Source organism: Pinus tabuliformis, chromosome J (genome assembly GCF_031772625.1).
Source record: "Pinus tabuliformis cultivar Carrire ecotype Pingquan chromosome J, CPIR1, whole genome shotgun sequence".
Lineage (NCBI taxonomy): Eukaryota > Viridiplantae > Streptophyta > Pinopsida > Pinales > Pinaceae > Pinus > Pinus tabuliformis.
This window is the reverse complement of record NC_142295.1, coordinates 444,033,630-444,052,405: the sequence shown is the minus strand read 5'-3', so window position 1 is coordinate 444,052,405 and position 18,776 is coordinate 444,033,630. Positions and strand designations below refer to the sequence as shown.

The window sequence follows — 18,776 nt, the reverse complement described above, 5'->3', positions numbered from 1 at the left end:
ATTTGGGTTTCTTGGAGCAAATGTGTTTGGAAACCTTGCTTTCCAAGAGCTCTGTTCAACTTTCAGCTTAGATATTTCAGCAGCCAATGACTCTATCATCTTAGTCATTTTATCTAATTTAGGCTCTGAAGATGAGGTAGAGGAAGAATAAGCCTCACCTCTCTGTTTTGAGCTTTTCTGCAGCCATAATATTAGATTCTTGCATATCCGCTAGAGTGGCACATCTTCTTTCTCTCAATAACAGGCAGAAATCAGAGTCAAAAGCATTGGAATAGGTGAGTTTGGCAGAAGTGGGGGTAGGCTTGACCTCAGCTGGAATCTTACTATACATACGATTGAATCTTTTATTAAAATCAGGCAATGATTCCCCATTTTCCCTCTTCAGGTTACCAAACTCAATATGGTAATACAGCAAGTCCTTTTTATCTCCCCAATGCTTCAAAAATGCTTCGTCTAATGCCTCAATGCCTATTATGGATCTCTGGGGTAATTCTCTGAACCACTTCCTTGCTTCTCCATCAAGACTCTAGACAAAAACTCTCATCCACACATCATCCTCACTGATATCTAAGTTATCTGCATAACTATAAAAAGATTCAAAGTGTTCTTCAGCAGTTACTCCCTCTGTACCAGTGAATTTAGGCATATATTTTTGATACTCTCCAGCAGGCATGGCATTCAAAGGAACAGGCAAAACTAAAGGCCCATACCTAGCAGCTATGATTCTTTCCATCTTGGTGGGAGCTTGTTGGCCTGCCATGACTGGGATATGTGGGAGAATACTAGCAGATTGAACGGTGGGAAACAATGGAATAGATGACAAAGACACAGGGATATTATGGACTATATGGGAAGCTTTCTTTGGACTGAGATTCAAAGGGGAACTAGATGGACCAGGAGCTGTATGAATCTCTGAAGGAAATTTCTCACTAGCAACACTAGGCTCAATATCTTCCAATTGTATATTCTCAACTATGATCTTGTCTTGCAGAGATACATAAGATTTCTTGGGCTTACCTGATCCTGATGCTCCTTTCTGTGATGTTTTCTTGTGCTTAGCAATCTTCTCAGGGTCAGATACTGGTTCAGCTGGTGATTCCTGAGGATTTCTTCGAGTATGTCTCACAAACTGAGCCAGGACTATAACATGGAGTCGCCAAAGGTTGGTCTTCCTCCAGTGGAGTCGCCAGATAGATGATTACAACCAGAAATGTGTCCAGGCTTTGTCTATCATCAAAACCTGGAACTGTATCGTTCTCCCAGGGAAGCTGAGCTTCAATCTCCTCTCCCCGGCAACGGCGCCAATTAATGTTATTACCCCAATAAACTCTCCTAGGTTGTATCTCAGAGATGCTCGGGAACATTACAAACTCAACAAAAGTGTTGGAAATGAATGAATGGAAGGAATGATACTTGTTCAAGCCAGATAACCACTTCTACTATGCTTAACTCCAGACATGGGTGAACACCCCCAGACTACAAGGCTTTAGACCACCAATTACTCACAGTTTGAGGATTAGGTGAACATGGAGAACACTGACCACACCAGCAGATGCACAAGACCATGTGATGGCCGGCTGCAACCAGTAAAGAGGTCTGCAAATCTATTTCTTAATGCACAGACAGGATGACAGCTCTCTGGCACTAAGTAAAGAGAAACCTGCATAACACATTCAATGATACATACTAAACTTCAACACAGAGGTGGGATGACAGCCCCTCTAATGCTAAACATCAAGAGCACATGAAAAATGCATAACAGGCACATCCTAGAACAGAGTAGAAATGGAAAGTGAGCAATTAACAGCAAAAGAAGCTTGTATTAGCTGAAAATGAAGACCAGACGCTGCAAGTATCACAGCAGTTACAGTCTCTAGAAGTTGAACCTTACATGAAAACAACAACCATCAACCCTCATCACCTCTGTGTTCTGGATATATATCGAGGTTGATTACAAAAATGCTCTACTATGCTATGCGTGGAGGGGTCATAATGGACAACCAACCACTTTAACTATCTAGTATGGGTCTCTGCTGCAATCTAACTGCTTCAATGAATTAATTTGACATTTTCTGGTGTTCTGCAGTCCTCTCAGGTAACCGGAGTGTCGTATGGGATAACCTTCCATAACTGTTTACCGTGTTTACCTGCTCGAGGTTGATCTTTTCCTTCTCGGCCATCCTTTCTTACTAAATGCAGTTGTTGTGGATTAACTGCACAAGGTACTGGTAGTTGATTGCCGTTGTCCTTCGGGAGCACAGAACAGTCAAAGGAGCGTGTACTTCATGGCAGGTGGACAGACCGAATGGAGGAACGAGGCTTGACCGTCGGATTGCGCAGATCGACGGCGGAGCTCTCTTGGCGGGAGACGACGGGAGGAAATGGGCAGAAGCGGGTCAATTAAACGTGTGTCGTCGGATCTCGGGCGGACAGATCCGACGGCTATAGGACGGCAAAGGTGCACGGACGATAGCGAGCGGGGAACGAGCGAGTGGGCGGTAAGCGGTATTCCCCGCACCGCTTACTGGGGTCGGGCGGTATTCATACAAACCCGCGCGATCCCACTCAGGTGATGACACGCGACGGATGGGATAGGAGGAAAACCGCCGCGATCGCTCTATCAAGTGGTTAAGTTACGGGCAAGGGACGAGCAATCACCGTTGGATCTCACGGTGGATGCGATCGATAGTGGAGGAAATAAACGTGCGGGTGGTTCGTTGAATGCGGCGGGGACCATTAGATTGCGATGCGGCAATCAACGGCTGCGATCAAAAGGCGGCTATGACTATGAAGGCGCAGGGTCATATGGTGACGGGGTTAAGGGAGAGTAAGGAGAATGAAGGGGAAGCGAGGAATGGACTGATGCAAGCTTTCTTCAAGCACAAAACAACACGGCCAAGCTGTTTTTGACCCTCAAATGTTGAATTATATAGCAGAGCTAACACAACCATTGAATCCAAACCCTCTGCTGCCCTGTCACATAATTCCTGAGATAGCCCTCTAACCACTAGTTCACCCTCTTTGTCTAACCATCGGTCTGTGGATGATAGCTAGTGCTTGGGGTGAGCTCAGTGTCGACTAGTCTGAAGAGCTCCTGCCAAAATCCTCCCATGAATCGGCTATCCCTGTCATTGACTATGGTCTTAGGGAGTCCGTGCAGACGAAAGACCTCCCTGAAGAACAACTCCGCCACCTGTGAAGCTGAAGATCGTGTCGGTATGGAAAAGAAGTGTGCAAACTTGGTCAGTCGGTCGACCACTACAAAAATACAATCCTTCCCTTGTACTGAGGGAAGTCCAGTAATGAAGTCCATAGAGATGCTCTCCCATTTCCCCTCAGGGATGGGAAGAGGCTGCAACAATCCCGTTGGATGGGTCAATTCTCCCTTATTCCTCTAGCAAGTTTCGCACTCCTGTACATGCCTCAATACATCTCCCTTGAGGCCCTTCCAAGTGAAGCGCTCTCTCACTGCCATATATGTCTTCCTTATTCCCTAGTGCCCGAACAAAGGAGAATCATGAGTTGCTCGAAGGACGCACTCCCTCAACTGTGATCCTGAAACCAAAAATATGCGCCCCTTATAATAAATGACCTCATCCATCACCCTGTAGTGCTCATCTACATAGCTACCCTCCAAAATGTCGCATGCCCGACGATCCTTGGAGTACTCTACTAGTAACTGGGCCTTCCAGTCATGACAAATGCTCATAAGTGAAAGCTCGACTGGTCTCCTAGATAGTGCATCCGCCACCACATTGTGCTTTCCCCACACATACTCAATATCAAAATCATAGGCCTGCATTTTGCTGACCCATCTTTGTTGTCTGTCATTGAGGCCCTATTGCCCCATGAAATGGCGAAGACAGTTGTGGTTCGTCTTCACCCGAAATCGATTCCCCACCAAATACTGTCTAAATTTGGCCAATGCATGCATTATGGCCAACATCTCCTTGTCATAAATGGAATACGACATCTCATGAGGTAGAAGCTTCCTACTCTCAAAAGCAATGGGGTGCCCATCTTGGGACAAGACTGCCCCAATCCCTACACTTGATGCATCGCACTCCAATGTGAAAGGCTGAGAAAAATCTGGGAGTGCTAAAACCGGACAACAACTCATCACCTCCTTGAGGCGATCAAACATTGTCTGAGCTCCCTCGGTCCACACAAAGGCCCCTTTCTTAGTCAAATCAGTAAGGGGTGCTGCCAACTGTGAGAAGCCCTTCACGAACTTTCGATAATAAGTACAGATGCCCAAAAATCATCTCAATGCTGTCACATCTTGGGGCTCTGGCCAATCTCGAATGGCCCGAATCTTCTCCTCATGCACCTTGACCCCATCTGCATCGATGATGTGTCCCAAGTAAAGCATCTCTGTCAATCCAAACTCGCACTTAGACATCTTCGTGTAGAACTGTTGCTCCTCCAATATACGCAAGATTGTCTCCAAGTGCTGCAGGTGCTCCTCCCACGTCTTGCTGTAGATCAAGATGTCATCAAAGAATACCAATACAAACCTCCTCAGCTGGCCTCGAAACACGTGGTTCATACATGACTGAAAAGTAGCCGGTGCATGAAGGCATGACCAGGGACTCGAAATGCCTATAATTATACCTAAAGGTTTTCTTCGTAATGTCCTTCTCTCTTACCCAAATCTAATGATAACCTGACCGCAAATCTATCTTAGAGAAGTACTTGGCTCCTCTAAGCTCGCACATCAACTCATCAATGCGCGGAATAGGATACATGTTCTTCATTGTCTTCTTGTTGAGGGCCCTGTAATCAATACACATGTGAAGAGTCTCATCCTTCTTCTTCACCAGCACAACCGAAGAAGCAAACGGACTAGAACTCGGTTTGATGTGACACAATGCCAGCAACTCCTGGATGCTCTCTCGATCTCATCCTTATAGGCTTTGGGATGCCTATAGGGTGTGGTGATGACCACCTGCACACCAAGCTCCAACACTATAGTGTGCTCAAATCCTCTGTCAGGTGGTTGCCCTAGTGGTATATCTCCAAAAACTACTGGATATTTATCCAGTACTGCCTGTATGTCCGGATGTGGTGGTGTGGTCTTCCCTCCAACCTTTGAAATCCTCAGCTCTACTGCCCATGCTATGTCTCCATGCCTCAAATCGGCCTCCATCCAATGAGCCGAGACTGTCTAAGGGGGGTACAAATGCATGCCCCTAAGAACCACCAGCTTGCCATTTGGCCCAGTAAACTCCATCACGAATTGTTTCCAATCGGTGGTAACCCAACCAAGGGAATACAACCATTAGATGCCTAGCACCACATTGGTGTCCGGTACATCCACCACGAAAAAGTGGTCGGTCATCGAATAGTTCCCCGTAGTCACTGTTAAAGAGGGAACATATCAAGTACACTGCATAGTCTTGTCCCCTAGTATTAGGACTGAAAACCCCTCAAACTCTGTAGTGGTGATGCCCCTCCTCTGGACCATCTGGGCATCAATAAAATTGTGGGTGGCCCCACTATCTACCAAGACTGAGACACGCTGCCCCTGCACCATACCTCTGATCCTCAAAGTCAAGAATTTGGGAATTCCGAACAAGGAAGCTAGGGCTCCCCTTGTTGGTGTGAAGGATGCTCCTCCCTAAGGTGGTAGTGGTGGTGGTGGTCCTTTCCCTGTTGTCTCTTCGCTATCTCCACCACCAAAATCCAACTCCTCATCATCCTCCTAATCACTGTTTGAGAAGACTTCGATGTAATGGCCCTTGCCTGCTGTGCACCGATGACCAGGTGCCCAAGGCTCACAACATGTAAATCATAGCTTCTTCCTCTTGAGGTCTCTCCTTGTCTCGTCATCCAACTGACCCTGCCCTTGGATTGCTCTTTGTGTTGTGGGTGCTCGAGTGTCATTTCCCTTCTAAGGGTAGGGAGTGCATGTAGGAAATGGAGCTCAAGCCTTGGGAATGGCCCCCTGCAAATCCCGGGTGCAAGATACTGCCTCCAGAAGAGTCGATGGTTTGCGGGAATTCACCAGTCCTCACAATGGCTCTGTCAATCCCTCCACAAATGTGTATACTCTCCTCGTATCTGACAAATCAGGCACCATAACTGGCACCCTCAAAAACTCTGAGATGTAATGCTCTGGATGCCCTGTCTGTCGGAGCTGGGTCAACTCCCTGAAGTGAGCCTCTGGATCCTTCCGATCAAAGCGCTCCACTACTCTCCGTGTGAACTCCTCATAAGAGGTCACGCCGGCATGTCCTAGAGTGGACAAACCATGAAACCACCAATCGTGTGCCTCCCCCTCCAAGTGTAATGTGGCCATCTTGATGGCTTCTACTTCTGTCATTCGATTCAGCTGAAAGTATGTGTCCATCTTCTCTACCCAAGCACGTGTTGTGCACTTCAAAGTGCCATCATATGTAGGGAAATACATTTTCCCAATAGAACGATGCAGCTCATAGTTCTAAGTACCATAGCCTTTCCCCTTCTCATTCTGCTTGAGCTTGCAAAAGTCTCTGAAGGTCAGAGCCTCTCTGAAGTCTGCCCCCATGGATTGCCATTCCCGGAAATGCTCCCCCACCAACGATGAATCCTCACCTCCACCAATCTCTTCCTGTGCCAAAGGTATAAAAGAGGGTAAAGTAGCTCGAGTTGGCTCACTCGAGGATGGTCGTTGCACAGCTAAAGAAGGATGATCAAACTGTTGAGAGGCCCCAGAAGTCTCTCCAACTACAAACTCCCGGTGAGTGCTTCGCTCTCGGTTTTGCATTTTGATCTCGTCCAACATCTCCTTCTACCCCTTGGCCAAATCACTTAAGGCCTTCAAGAGGCTATTGAAAGCCATCTCCTCCCTGCTCTTGGGCTCACCCATACCTTCTGCTACTGCAGTCTTCCCACGATCATCCGTGTCTGGAGTAATCTCCAACTCCCTTTCTCAGCTCCGGTACCTCTACCTTCTGTAAGTGATATTCTGCCAGCCTTCTTCACTCATAGAAAAGTTTCCCCACGACTGTGCCAGAATCTAAGCTCTGATACCACTGTAATGTTCCAAACTTAAACAAAAAGTGATATACAAAAGCCAATTCGAGTTTTGCATAGAAAAATTAAACTATCAGCAAATATTCAATACACAACAGAAATAGGAACCAACTAAGCCATTTTATTTATTAATGGATCAATTTACAATAGTAAGGAAAGAGCTTCTGGGCTTGCCTAAAGGGCAAGCTAGACAAAACCCAGGTGTCGACAGTAATCCCAAATGCTAGAAAGCAACTGCTCCTCTAAAGCTCTGCGTTGTCTCCTAGTTACGGCAACTACTGGCTAGAAAGGAGCTACAAGAAACCCCGCCTCCTGTGCTCGGAAAATGATGAAATTTCAGCCACAAACTCCTTGGCCAAAACCCAGAAAAGGTTTGCACTGGAACCGACCACCCAAATTCGACCTCCTCTATGGCCTACGCCCTCCAAGCAGCTTCAGCAAAACGACCTGCAAGAAATGGCCACAAAGTATTCCTCCAGCTCTAGAAAGGAAGCAAACTTCACTCTGAATGGCTCCTTCAACCTCCACGACAAAGCTTAGCCTCAAGGGCTGATACTCTACCCACAAAATGAGCTCCCCAAACATTGCCTCTGCGCTGGCCCAGGTAGTGCAAAAGACACTGCCAAGCCTGAAGCTCAATCATCTCCCAAAATACCCCATAGGCTATAAACCCTCCTTAGCCTCTCCTCCAGAAAATCTCACAGCAAAACTCCACTACTAAGCTCCACAAATAACTCGACCTCCTCTCTCACTGTGTCCTCCAGAAATATGCACCACCTGGAAGGAAATGCTACTGTTGGAAATCACAATGTGAATCTCCTCCTGAAGAAATGAAGGAAACCTTCCTAGGGTGGCACTCGAAGTCCCCCAAAGAAAGGATGATCTCTTCGCCTGAAGAACTCGTGCGAAACAACCAGTGACTCAGCTAAGCAGCTCGAGTAACCAAGAGAAATCAATATACGCTCATGAATGAATGAGAAGAGGAGATTTGCCCTCCTTATATAGTTTTCGTGGGGGAATTTTCCCTCCATTTCATCCTCCCACTTAACCAACACCATGCAAAAGTTATCTCCCCTCTATGCATATCGAACTAGGGAATGCGTAATTCCCTAGTGAGGGTGGCCCCCATGTGTAACTTAACTTTAAAACAAAACATCTTCTCCTAGTCTAATCTCCTAATAACATCAAATGGGGTCCACGAACTCCAAAATTGGCCCCATAATACAAAATTATTTAGGAAGGGACATTACAACTATGCATCCCAGTGTCCTTTGAAGAAAAAGGATAAGGATAAGAAGCGCAATTCTAAGGTTGTAGCCGCGAAGATCGAACAGGAGGAGTTCTCCATGACAACCGAGATACCTCCAGGAGGGAGGTGGGCTGATTTGGAGTTGTAGTTCAAAAGAGCTACAGATGGGCAGGATCCTTGAGGAGTCCACCTCTTGGATCATTACCTTGGTACAGGAGCCCAATTTTGCAGTAGTAGGATGGACTAGTGTCAGATGGTGCCGAGGAGTGTCGGAGAGACAGCTGCAGTGGCTAAGAGCGCTAGAGACTTAACAACGCAGAGCAGAGTTGGTAGCAGTGTAGATGGCACAGAGCAAAGGTCAGTGACAACGCAGTAGATTCAGAGGGTCAGCGCAGAGACTAGCAGCAAAGATGATTCTAAAAGAAGCAAACAGTGCTCAAACCAAAACGATCTGAACCTTTGATTAGGAGTTAATCTAGGTCGTTGGTTGTCCAACATAAATATATAAGAAGGGGCTTGAGGGTCATTTGGAAAATACACCGAGAGATCAAGAGATCGAATTTCTGAAGTGAGAAGAAGTTCTGACGGAGGAGATTTCTTGCAGTTGAGGGGCAAGGATATCATCCGGAGAGAGAGAGATTTTCTCAGCAGGAGAATCATCAGCAGAGAAAGGCAGAAGGAGATCCAGCAGTGGCAGCGCTGAGCCAGAGGGGCTGACGCAGAGCCATGCAGAGGCAGCGCAGAAGCCAAGAGGGAGTCTGAAATTTGCACAGGGAATTCAAGTTTCAGAAGCCGGGAGCCGGGGTGTGAGACTGGGAGGCAGATCGAATCACCTAGGCAGCAAATCGACCAGCCAGAGGATTGACGCTGTCTCCAGAGAGCTTAACGTTGGACTGACACAGATACTACGCGGAGGCAGCCAGAAAAGCTGGGGGAAATCTTTCTAGGGGCTGGATCAGCCAAGATTTCCAGTGATAGTGTGAGGTAATATCACAAATCTCTCTGTCAAGTTTATTCTCTGTAACTAGATTGTCGGGAGGCTTCCAGAGATGTATTCAGAATTGGCTACTGCTTAATAATAATAAACCCTCATAACTGTTGCACCAGTTTTCCCGCATTGGGTTTTTCCGAGGACATTTGTCCAAAAATAACGGTGTCCATTATGTCGTATTTTCTTTCTTGCTCAGTATCTTGTTTATGCTTATAATTAAATTAAGTGAAGGCTGCAGTGTATGTATTACGATATTTTTCGTAGAAAACCGCAAGTAATTTGTTTAAAGGAATGTAACAAATAGGTGTAATATCATCAGCTGTTGCAGTTGGAATTCATGTTGAGGAATTTTCATGATATTTAGCCCCTGAAAAAGGAGTTGAAAATGTCATTAGATCATTATGCACCAACTCAAGAGGTTCTTTTTCCCTTGAGGCTTTCCCTTTAGGAAAGGGATCTTGGTGTTGTTTGCCAAGGGCACAACCTGCACATACTTCATCAATACATGAAACCTTAGGAAGACCTGAAACCAAATTTTGAGTGTACATCTGCTGCAAATATCTATAATTGAGATGACCAAATATTTCATGCCAAAGCTTACTCAATGAATCAACATGAGCTATAAAAGAAGAAGCAAAGGAAGGCTCGAAGCAGACAAACTTATATAATCTAGAAGCATGATCAGATTGTCCGATAGCAACAACAACTGCAGGATCATGTAGCTCTCTAATGACTACTTCATTTGGAGAAAACTCTACAGTTTTCCCATTACCAGAATGACAAATCTGATAAATGGACAATAAATTTGCAGAAATTTCAGGGACTAGGAGCACATTGTTAATGCACCCATGTGTCATCTGTACAGTGCCTGATCCCAAGACTTCAAGTTGTGTAGAGTCACCAACTGCAATTTGTGAGATGTTGCTATGAGATGTAGAGGGAAGGAAGTCTTGACAAGGAGTCATATGGTGTGAAGCTCCTGAATCAAGTATCCAATTGTTTGTACATTTACATATGGCTTGGGCTGATAGAGCATGTCCTTGCCTATTGAAATATTGTGCTTCTTCATGGCCTCTTCTAAGGCATTCAACTTTATCCAACATCTTGCTTCAATATGTCCCTGTTTGCCACAAAAAGTACAAATTTCATCTGTTTTGGTCTTCTTCTTTTCCTGTTTTTTGTTTGTCTTTGAGGAGGATTCTTCATTCTTAGAAACTGGAGGAGAAGACTTAGTATTCTGCTTAGGCTTGGAGGGAGACTCACGGGCTTGTGCATAATTTTTCTTTGGTTGAAACCGAGCTTTTTGCTTACCTTTGGAGTTATGAGCCACCAAAGCTTGATTTGAAGAGCTAGAGAGAACATCTAGTTGCTTGAGCTTAGATTGTTCTCGTATGAGACGATCACAAAATATCTCAAAGTTGGGCATTTGAAATTTGTCACCAAGGGCATCCCTTGATGCATAGAAGGTAGATGCAAAAACCTGAAAAGGACCCTTTAATTTTGACAAAATCAAGAAAATGCATTCAGCATCTTTTTTCTCCTTGCCACATGCTTTTAATTGAGACAAGAAGGACCTGAATTGAGCAAGATACTCTTCAATAGAGGCATGCTCATCAGGTACTAGGGCTGATAATTTAGTTTCCAATTCTAATGCATGGAACTCATTGATACCTCCAAATACAGAAGCTAGTTTTTCCCAACTTTCTTTGGGAGTCTCACATTCTTCAAGATGAAATAAAAGGTTGTCTGAAACATGCAACCCAATCAGCCCCATTGCTTCATCCAGTTTGTTCTTATAGGCAAATTTTTCAACTTCTTTTGTAAAATTCAGCTGGTTTTCACTTAATGTTTGCCACAACCCCTTAGCTTGCAACAATTGTTGCATTTTTCTTTTCCAAGTATGATAATTGTACAAAGTAAGTAACTCTATTATCCTTAACTCAACGATAATATTAAAACTCAAAATTTACAACTACTGCAGAATGCTAAAAAATTTGCCCAAACTTCTATTTACCCAGTAACAAAATGCCAAGAAATGCCAATAATTTTTGCCCAGATTCTCCTTTTTACCTTAGTCAATAAATTTTTCCCAATTCTTCTTTTACCTAGGGAAAAAAAAATCCAATAATTTTTGAAGTCTTTTTTTTTAACTCAAAAATATTTGCCCAAAAAAAACAAAGAATTTCAAAATAATTTTAATGAGGACAAAATCCAAAGAATTTTTAATGATGGCCCAAGCAAATTAACCTTTTACTCATATGCTTTCCTCCTTTAAAATTTGCAGGGAAACTTTCTAAATACCCTTTCTCCTTTTATAAAAAAATCATGAGCAAAATTTAAAAATGGGCAAATTAATTATGGAAAATTTATGTCAAATTTGAATGGAGCTTTGAGAACTTACGGTGAACGAAACCTCAACAACTTCCATGCTCTTCTCCAGCAGCTTCAAGGACAGAACAACAAACTTCAAACCCCAATAGATCTAGATCCAAAACTAGATCTTAAAAACTTTAAAATAGATCTCAAAAAAGATGAGAAGGGAGCTCGCAATATCGCTCTGATACCATGAAAGAGTATTAAAATACCCAAGGATCAAACTGCAAAGCTAAACAATCCTTCTACCAAGAGATCACAAGATGAAGAACGAAGAGAAACATACTTCATTGCTTGAGAAAATGAGCTATACATGAGCCTAATTTATAGGAACAATAGAGGCTTCTAGCGATAGCTAGAAGATAAGACTGATGACTCAATAGATAAGGATAAGACTGACAACACAGCTGATAAGATCGCTACGTAAGCTTACAAGTTTCAATATTTATTAGAACTCTAACATCCAGAACCCATGATTGTCCCAACCCCTGGAGGGAAATGAACTGCCCTACCTCAAAAGGGGTAATCACTACTATATTATACACATCATGCTCTTTTCCTTTGAGCCTTGAGCAGTTAGTTAAAGAAAATCCATAAAAGGAAAAAGGCATATAAATAAGGGTGGAAAAATCAAGACCAGGGCACCTCATGTACCACGACTGCTCCCTCCTATACATTATATACCCAGGTGTGGGCTTCCCCTTATCTAGCTAACCCTATGCCCCATTATGTGCCCCAGGGCTTGCCCTCTCATTCCCTAATCCATCTCACCTATTTGTCATTTGCCACCCCCATTAGAAGAGTGTACCTTGGACATACTATCTCCTCTAAGGGCTGAAACCACCTAATAAGGTACTTGGCTAACCCCCTTTGGAGTTTGGAGACACTAGCACATGCCAAAGCCCACTACGGAAGGGCATGCCATTATTAAGTGCCCACTTTGTTATCCATGGTTTGTAAGCTCCTTTACCCGATTATTATAGTCATTGATCGTACTGGAAGCCTAGGGGACGCATTGGATCTTATGAGGATCGCAGGTGGTTTCCATTTGGGTTTGGTTTCCCTATATGGGATCCTGACCCCCAGAGGTCCACATTGGCACATGTAGGGTGTGCATAGAGAGCCATGGGCTTCCACAGCAGCAGACAACACTCCACAGATCTTCATGGATGTTCAGAGACTACTACCGATCCACTTTTGGGACGATGGTGACATGATTGGTACACTATGCCTAGCAGGCCCCCACAAGAGCCCACACTCTTGGCAGGTGTCCCAGTACTTGTACAATGTCATGGCAACATTCATTCCACCACCTGGACCATTGCCTAGGATCTACAGACATCTCTTATTCATATGGAGAGCCATGGGGTTATTGATGTGCCCTTAGACCCACTGAGAACACCACAGATCTACTACTTGGAGAACAAGGGGCCACCCCCTTGTCCATCATATTCTGAGGAATTTATTCCTCAATATGGCACTTTAGGATGTTAATGAGCCTTTGCAGTCCCCTACAACATGCATACATCATTATTTGGCCCCTTGTGAGGCTTGTTTTTACATTATGAGCTAGTATGGTGGGCTTGTCACCATTAGGGTTTATTATTTGCACATTATTTTATCATTAGGGGCCCATAAGCTAATTATAACTCCTTAGGAGGCTATATAGTGATGTTAGATACATTCATTTGTATCATCACTTGACTTGGGATCTCTCTGATCATAGAGAATTTTCGCACTTTTTCCTTGGTGGATATTTTTGGAGATGGATGAATTTTGATGTATGGATTTAGGCTATTTCTCGTCTTGGAGCTTTATTGAGCAAACGAAATTTTGGTTGGATATACTCTATAACATTGCAAGTAAATTTTGATGCTATTATGCTTATTGCTGCATACTGCTAAAATTAGGGCTAGTTCTTGAATTGTCAAAATGTGGAATTGAGCATGTTTTAGCTAATTTAATATATGGGCCAATGTTATATGAATGAAATGTCCTAGAGGTTTATTTATCTCGAGAAGCTTGCATCATTTTCTTTGAATTATAAATGCTTGAAGGTCACTTTTCTTTTATTTCTCTCAACATTGGACGGAGTTGACTTTCTAGGCCTCGTTGATCAAGAAACCAAGTTATTACTCATCATTATCCTTGACTTCATATCCCCACGTGAACTAGGCATCGATCCCTCAAAAGGGGTGGTAATTTTGTTGGAAATAATACTGAGACGGGGGGGGGTGAATCAGTATTATCAACTCAATAAAACTTTTTCATTTCCCTATTAAGATTCATATACGCTACTTCAGTTAAGGATACCCGCGTATATATGCGACTGTGTTTAATGCAACTAGCGTATATCTAGTAAACTTACGATTCTGTTAGTTGATCTTCAATGAGTGCATCAGAACATTATTAATCATATGAACAGTCAACAGGTGCAGTAAACAGAACAGATCATCACACATAAAGAGCACACATGAACACCATGATATAAGGTGGAAACCCAATGTGGGTGAAAACCACCTGCTGCAATTTGTTTCTATTTTCCTTTAATAAGAAACTTCTATTACAATGTACTGGTGCAGTCCTTTACCAGCACGCAGGCTGCAACCTGCAGAGGGCTACAACCCTCTTAGCTCTTGTACTAGCCGATCCATTTACTAGTACGTAGGCGCCGGCCTACTGAAGGCTCCAACCTTCACTCGTTTTCCAGTTGCTCCTGGAAGGGAGCTACAACCCCCTGGCTCTTGTACTGGCCAATATGTTTACCAGTACGTAGGCGCCGGCCTACGATCATCCAGGGACCACGTTTCATACATTTTCAGACTGGATCCATAAAACAATCACCATTGCAATACAATCATCAACTACACCTGCATCATCAATCTCTGAATCACCCAATACTGAAACCCTGTCAACAACATAGTCACCAGACAATAGAACTCTGCCACAACAATCAGATCCAACTGCAACTTCAAATATCATACTTCATACTATATACGCTACTTGGACGAACCCAACCTGCGTGTATACGCGCTTTTACCAAAGACAACCCGCGTACAGATCTGCAAATATTTACTCATAACATTGCAGCTGTTCCAAACATCGGTCATACCCAGATCATAACATTCATACAATAAACATGCGTCAATAGATCTAGTTTATCCATAATCAAACCATATAATGATAATCATTCCAAGCCTTAAGATCCCGATCCATCGTTCATCCTCCTCCACATGAGTGCATCCTTGGTTCAGATCAATCAAGGCATCACCAACCCATAACTAGCATCTGGATCTCACACTTCATCAGATCTTCATCACTTGCATGCCCTTTTTTCTTGGCCTAATGATCTTCTCCTTATATAGGTTTAGGCTTATCTCAATACCATGGTCCAAAACCATGTAGAACCAATACCTTGGACCCAATACCAGGGGTCGACACTTCGGACCAAAAACCATGGACCAATACCAAAATACCACGGACCAAAACCATGGTTTCCGACATGTACGCGCCTTTCCTTCTGTGAACCTGCGTGTGTACGTGTACGCGCCTTTTGCTCCGCTAACCCGCGTGTATACGCACTTTCATCACGGTCAACCTGCGTATACCTCTCTCTTGACCTGCTGCACTATGATCTGAGTTGCCATCAAGGACAACACTTGTATCATACCTCTGAGTGAGTTGCCATCAAGGACAACACTTGAATCATAATGCCAACAATCTCCCCCTTTGGACTTGATGGCAACAACCATACCAAGTCACTCTCCCCCTTTGACATCAAGGGCAAAGGGCGGACCAAGATATTCTCTTCTTTGATCTCCATCTGCTGTCCATACTCCCCCTGAGTACCTGCTGAAATCTCTGATTGAGCTCCCCCTTTGTACATGCCAAGATGTTCCAATCCGTCCATGCTCCCCCTGAGCACATGCAAGGTCTGCAAAAGCATAACATGACTCTATACATACATCAGTCTCCCAATCAAGTGGGAATACACCATTTTGACTCATCCACCCAACCAAGTGGGGATATACATGACTCAAATTACATCATTCATCCCATGCATAGTGGGGTAACACAATACATCATATGACTCACAAAGACCAAGGACCTAAACACACCCGTGATAGTTATCAGCAACTATCATACACCATATGATCTGTACTATGAGCATCCGTCATTAGCATCCAGACCTGTAACCTGCAATACCATTCTTCTGACCAACCAACAATAAGTAGCAAGATGTATTATTTAGCTACATAAGCATCATCACCAAAGACTTCTCATCAAAATGCCAACAATGCATTTATTTAAGTATATGCTCCCCCTGAGCCTGTGCCATGCCATCATCAAACACTGACTGAACCATATCAGACTTTTGTACTGCTGCTTTTCTTCAGAACATCATATACGCGACTCTACAGCCTCTAACTTGCGTATATACGTGACTTATCTTCATTAAATCAGCGTATGAGATTTAGAACACAGAGGTTCCACATTTTCAGCTTTGTCTGAGTCTGTCATGTCTGTGTACTCTGCTATGCCACCTTTTTCTGGCTGTACTTCCTTTTTCCTCCATATCTTCAATTGTGATGAAGTTTTCTCCTTTTGGTATGGTGTCCAAAATATTCTTCTGCATTCCTTTGCTATGTGTCCAAGCTTGTTACATGCATAACATCTTACATGTTTCATATTCCTTCTGTAGCAATCAACAGCTTTGTGATCAAACATATTGCAAGAAAAACAATATCCCTTGAAGTACCTGGAACGTGATGATCTTTCTGTGTGATGGTCTTGAACCATTCTATTTTTGCATCTGGCTGCAACATGTCCACGATTATGACATACATAACATTCAACATTATTCATTGGAGGAAATAATCGTCTATCACTTCCAAAGTTAGGAGCAAAAGATTTTCTTTGAGGAATTCCTTTCCTTGGTTGTTGATGGGGTTGTCTTCTCATCTCCTTGTTGATCATTTTTGATTTCTCATTAGAGTTCCTTGCCTCACCTTGTGAGCTAGATTCACCTTTAGCAGATTCATAAAAACCAAGACCAGTTTTGATAGCAGGCGACCTTTGACTACTAAGAATATCATCCAAGATCTTAGTACTATCTTGAAATCGTAATAGTTTATCTTTTTCTTCTAATTTACCTTTCAAGATATTTACCTCAACTTGATGTTGTTCTTCCTTTTCCAGACATTGCTTCGTCAAAGTTTCTTTAGACTTTCTTCCTTCTTCCACTTGTTGCCTTAGTTTGAGAATCTCATTTTCTTGCTCTTCATTTAGCACCTGCAGCATTTGTCGTACTCTGGAGGCACATTCCAACTGAGCTTTTAAGTTGATAATTTCTTCTTTGAGGGCACTCTCCCTTTTGCTAGGTAGATCTTGTTGATCTATGATTTTATCTAATGCTTCATTTGCTTGTCCATCTTCAATCTGAGGTGATTCAGGATCTGAATACTTGCTTCCACTCAATAGCAGGCTGTCATTGTTCCTTTGAGCTGTCTTCTTCTTTTGACGCGCTTTCTTTCCCATTGTTCTACGGATCTCCTTCAAGCGATCAAGCTTCTACCGAAGGACCTGCTCTGAGTCCAATTGTTGGAAATAATACTGAGAGGGGGGGGTGAATCAGTATTATCAACTCAATAAAACTTTTTCATTTCCCTATTAAGATTCATATACGCTACTTCAGTTAAGGATACCCGCGTATATACGCAACTGTGTTTAATGCAACTAGCGTATATCTAGTAAACTTATGATTCTGTTAGTTGATCTTCAATGAGTGCATCAGAACATTATTAATCATATGAACAGTCAACAGGTGCAGTAAACAGAACAGATCATCACACATAAAGAGCACACATGAACACCATGATATAAGGTGGAAACCCAATGTGGGTGAAAACCACCTGCTGCAATTTGTTTCTATCTTCCTTTAATAAGAAACTTCTATTACAATGTACTAGTGCAGTCCTTTACCAGCACGCAGGCTGCAACCTGCAGAGGGCTACAACCCTCTTAGCTCTTGTACTAGCCGATCCATTTACTAGTACGTAGGCGCCGGCCTACTGAAGGCTCCAACCTTCACTCGTTTTCCAGCTGCTCCTGGAAGGGAGCTACAACCCCCTGGCTCTTGTACTAGCCAATATGTTTACCAGTACGTAGGCGCCGGCCTACGATCATCCAGGGACCACGTTTCATACATTTTCAGACTGGATCCATAAAACAATCACCATTGCAATACAATCATCAACTACACCTGCATCATCAATCTCTGAATCACCCAATACTGAAACCCTGTCAACAACATAGTCACCAGACAATAGAACTCTGCCACAACAATCAGATCCAACTGCAACTTCAAATATCATACTTCATACTGTATACGCTACTTGGAAGAACCCAACCTGCGTGTATACGCGCTTTTACCAAAGACAACCCGCGTACAAATCTGCAAATATTTACTCATAACATTGCAGCTGTTCCAAACATCAGTCATACCCAGATCATAACATTCATACAATAAACATGCATCAATAGATCTAGTCTATCCATAATCAAACCATATAATGATAATCATTCCAAGCCTTAAGATCCCGATCCATCGTTCATCCTCCTCCACATGAGTGCATCCTTGGTTCAGATCAATCAAGGCATCACCAACCCATAACCAGCATCTGGATCTCACACTTCATCAGATCTTCATCACTTGCATGCCCTTTTTTCTTGGCCTAATGATCTTCTCCTTATATAGGTTTAGGCTTATCTCAATACCATGGTCCAAAACCATGTAGAACCAATACCTTGGACCCAATACCAGGGGTCGACACTTCGAACCAAAAACCATGGACCAATACCAAAATACCACGGACCAAAACCATGGTTTCCGACATGTACGCGCCTTTCCTTCTGTGAACCTGCGTGTGTACGTGTACGCGCCTTTTGCTCCGCTAACCCGCGTGTATACACACTTTCATCACGGTCAACCTGCGTATACCTCTCTCTTGACCTGTTGCACTATGATCTGAGTTGCCATCAAGGACAACACTTGTATCATACCTCTGAGTGAGTTGCCATCAAGGACAACACTTGAATCATAATGCCAACAAATTTCAACCCGTTTTTAACCATTTTCGTCTTTTT

The 18,776-nt window shown here is 43.4% G+C and overlaps 2 protein-coding genes across 2 annotated transcripts in view; one reads left to right on the top strand and one right to left on the bottom strand.

Annotated features, from left to right (window-relative positions):
- LOC149227725 (uncharacterized) overlaps positions 1-18,776 on the top strand; it is a 429,088-nt gene that overhangs the window by 331,235 nt on the left and 79,077 nt on the right. The gene's annotated exons all lie outside the window — the stretch shown is intronic.
- On the bottom strand, positions 10,219-11,142 carry LOC149227726 (uncharacterized). Its single transcript, XM_089376857.1, has one exon. The coding sequence runs from the start codon at positions 11,140-11,142 to the stop codon at positions 10,219-10,221; it is 924 nt and encodes a 307-aa protein (XP_089232983.1).

Excerpts from the sequence above, each read along its gene's own strand:
- LOC149227726 (XM_089376857.1), bottom strand. The coding sequence starts at position 11,142 with ATGCAACAATTGTTGCAAGCTAAGGGGTTGTGGCAAACATTAAGTGAA.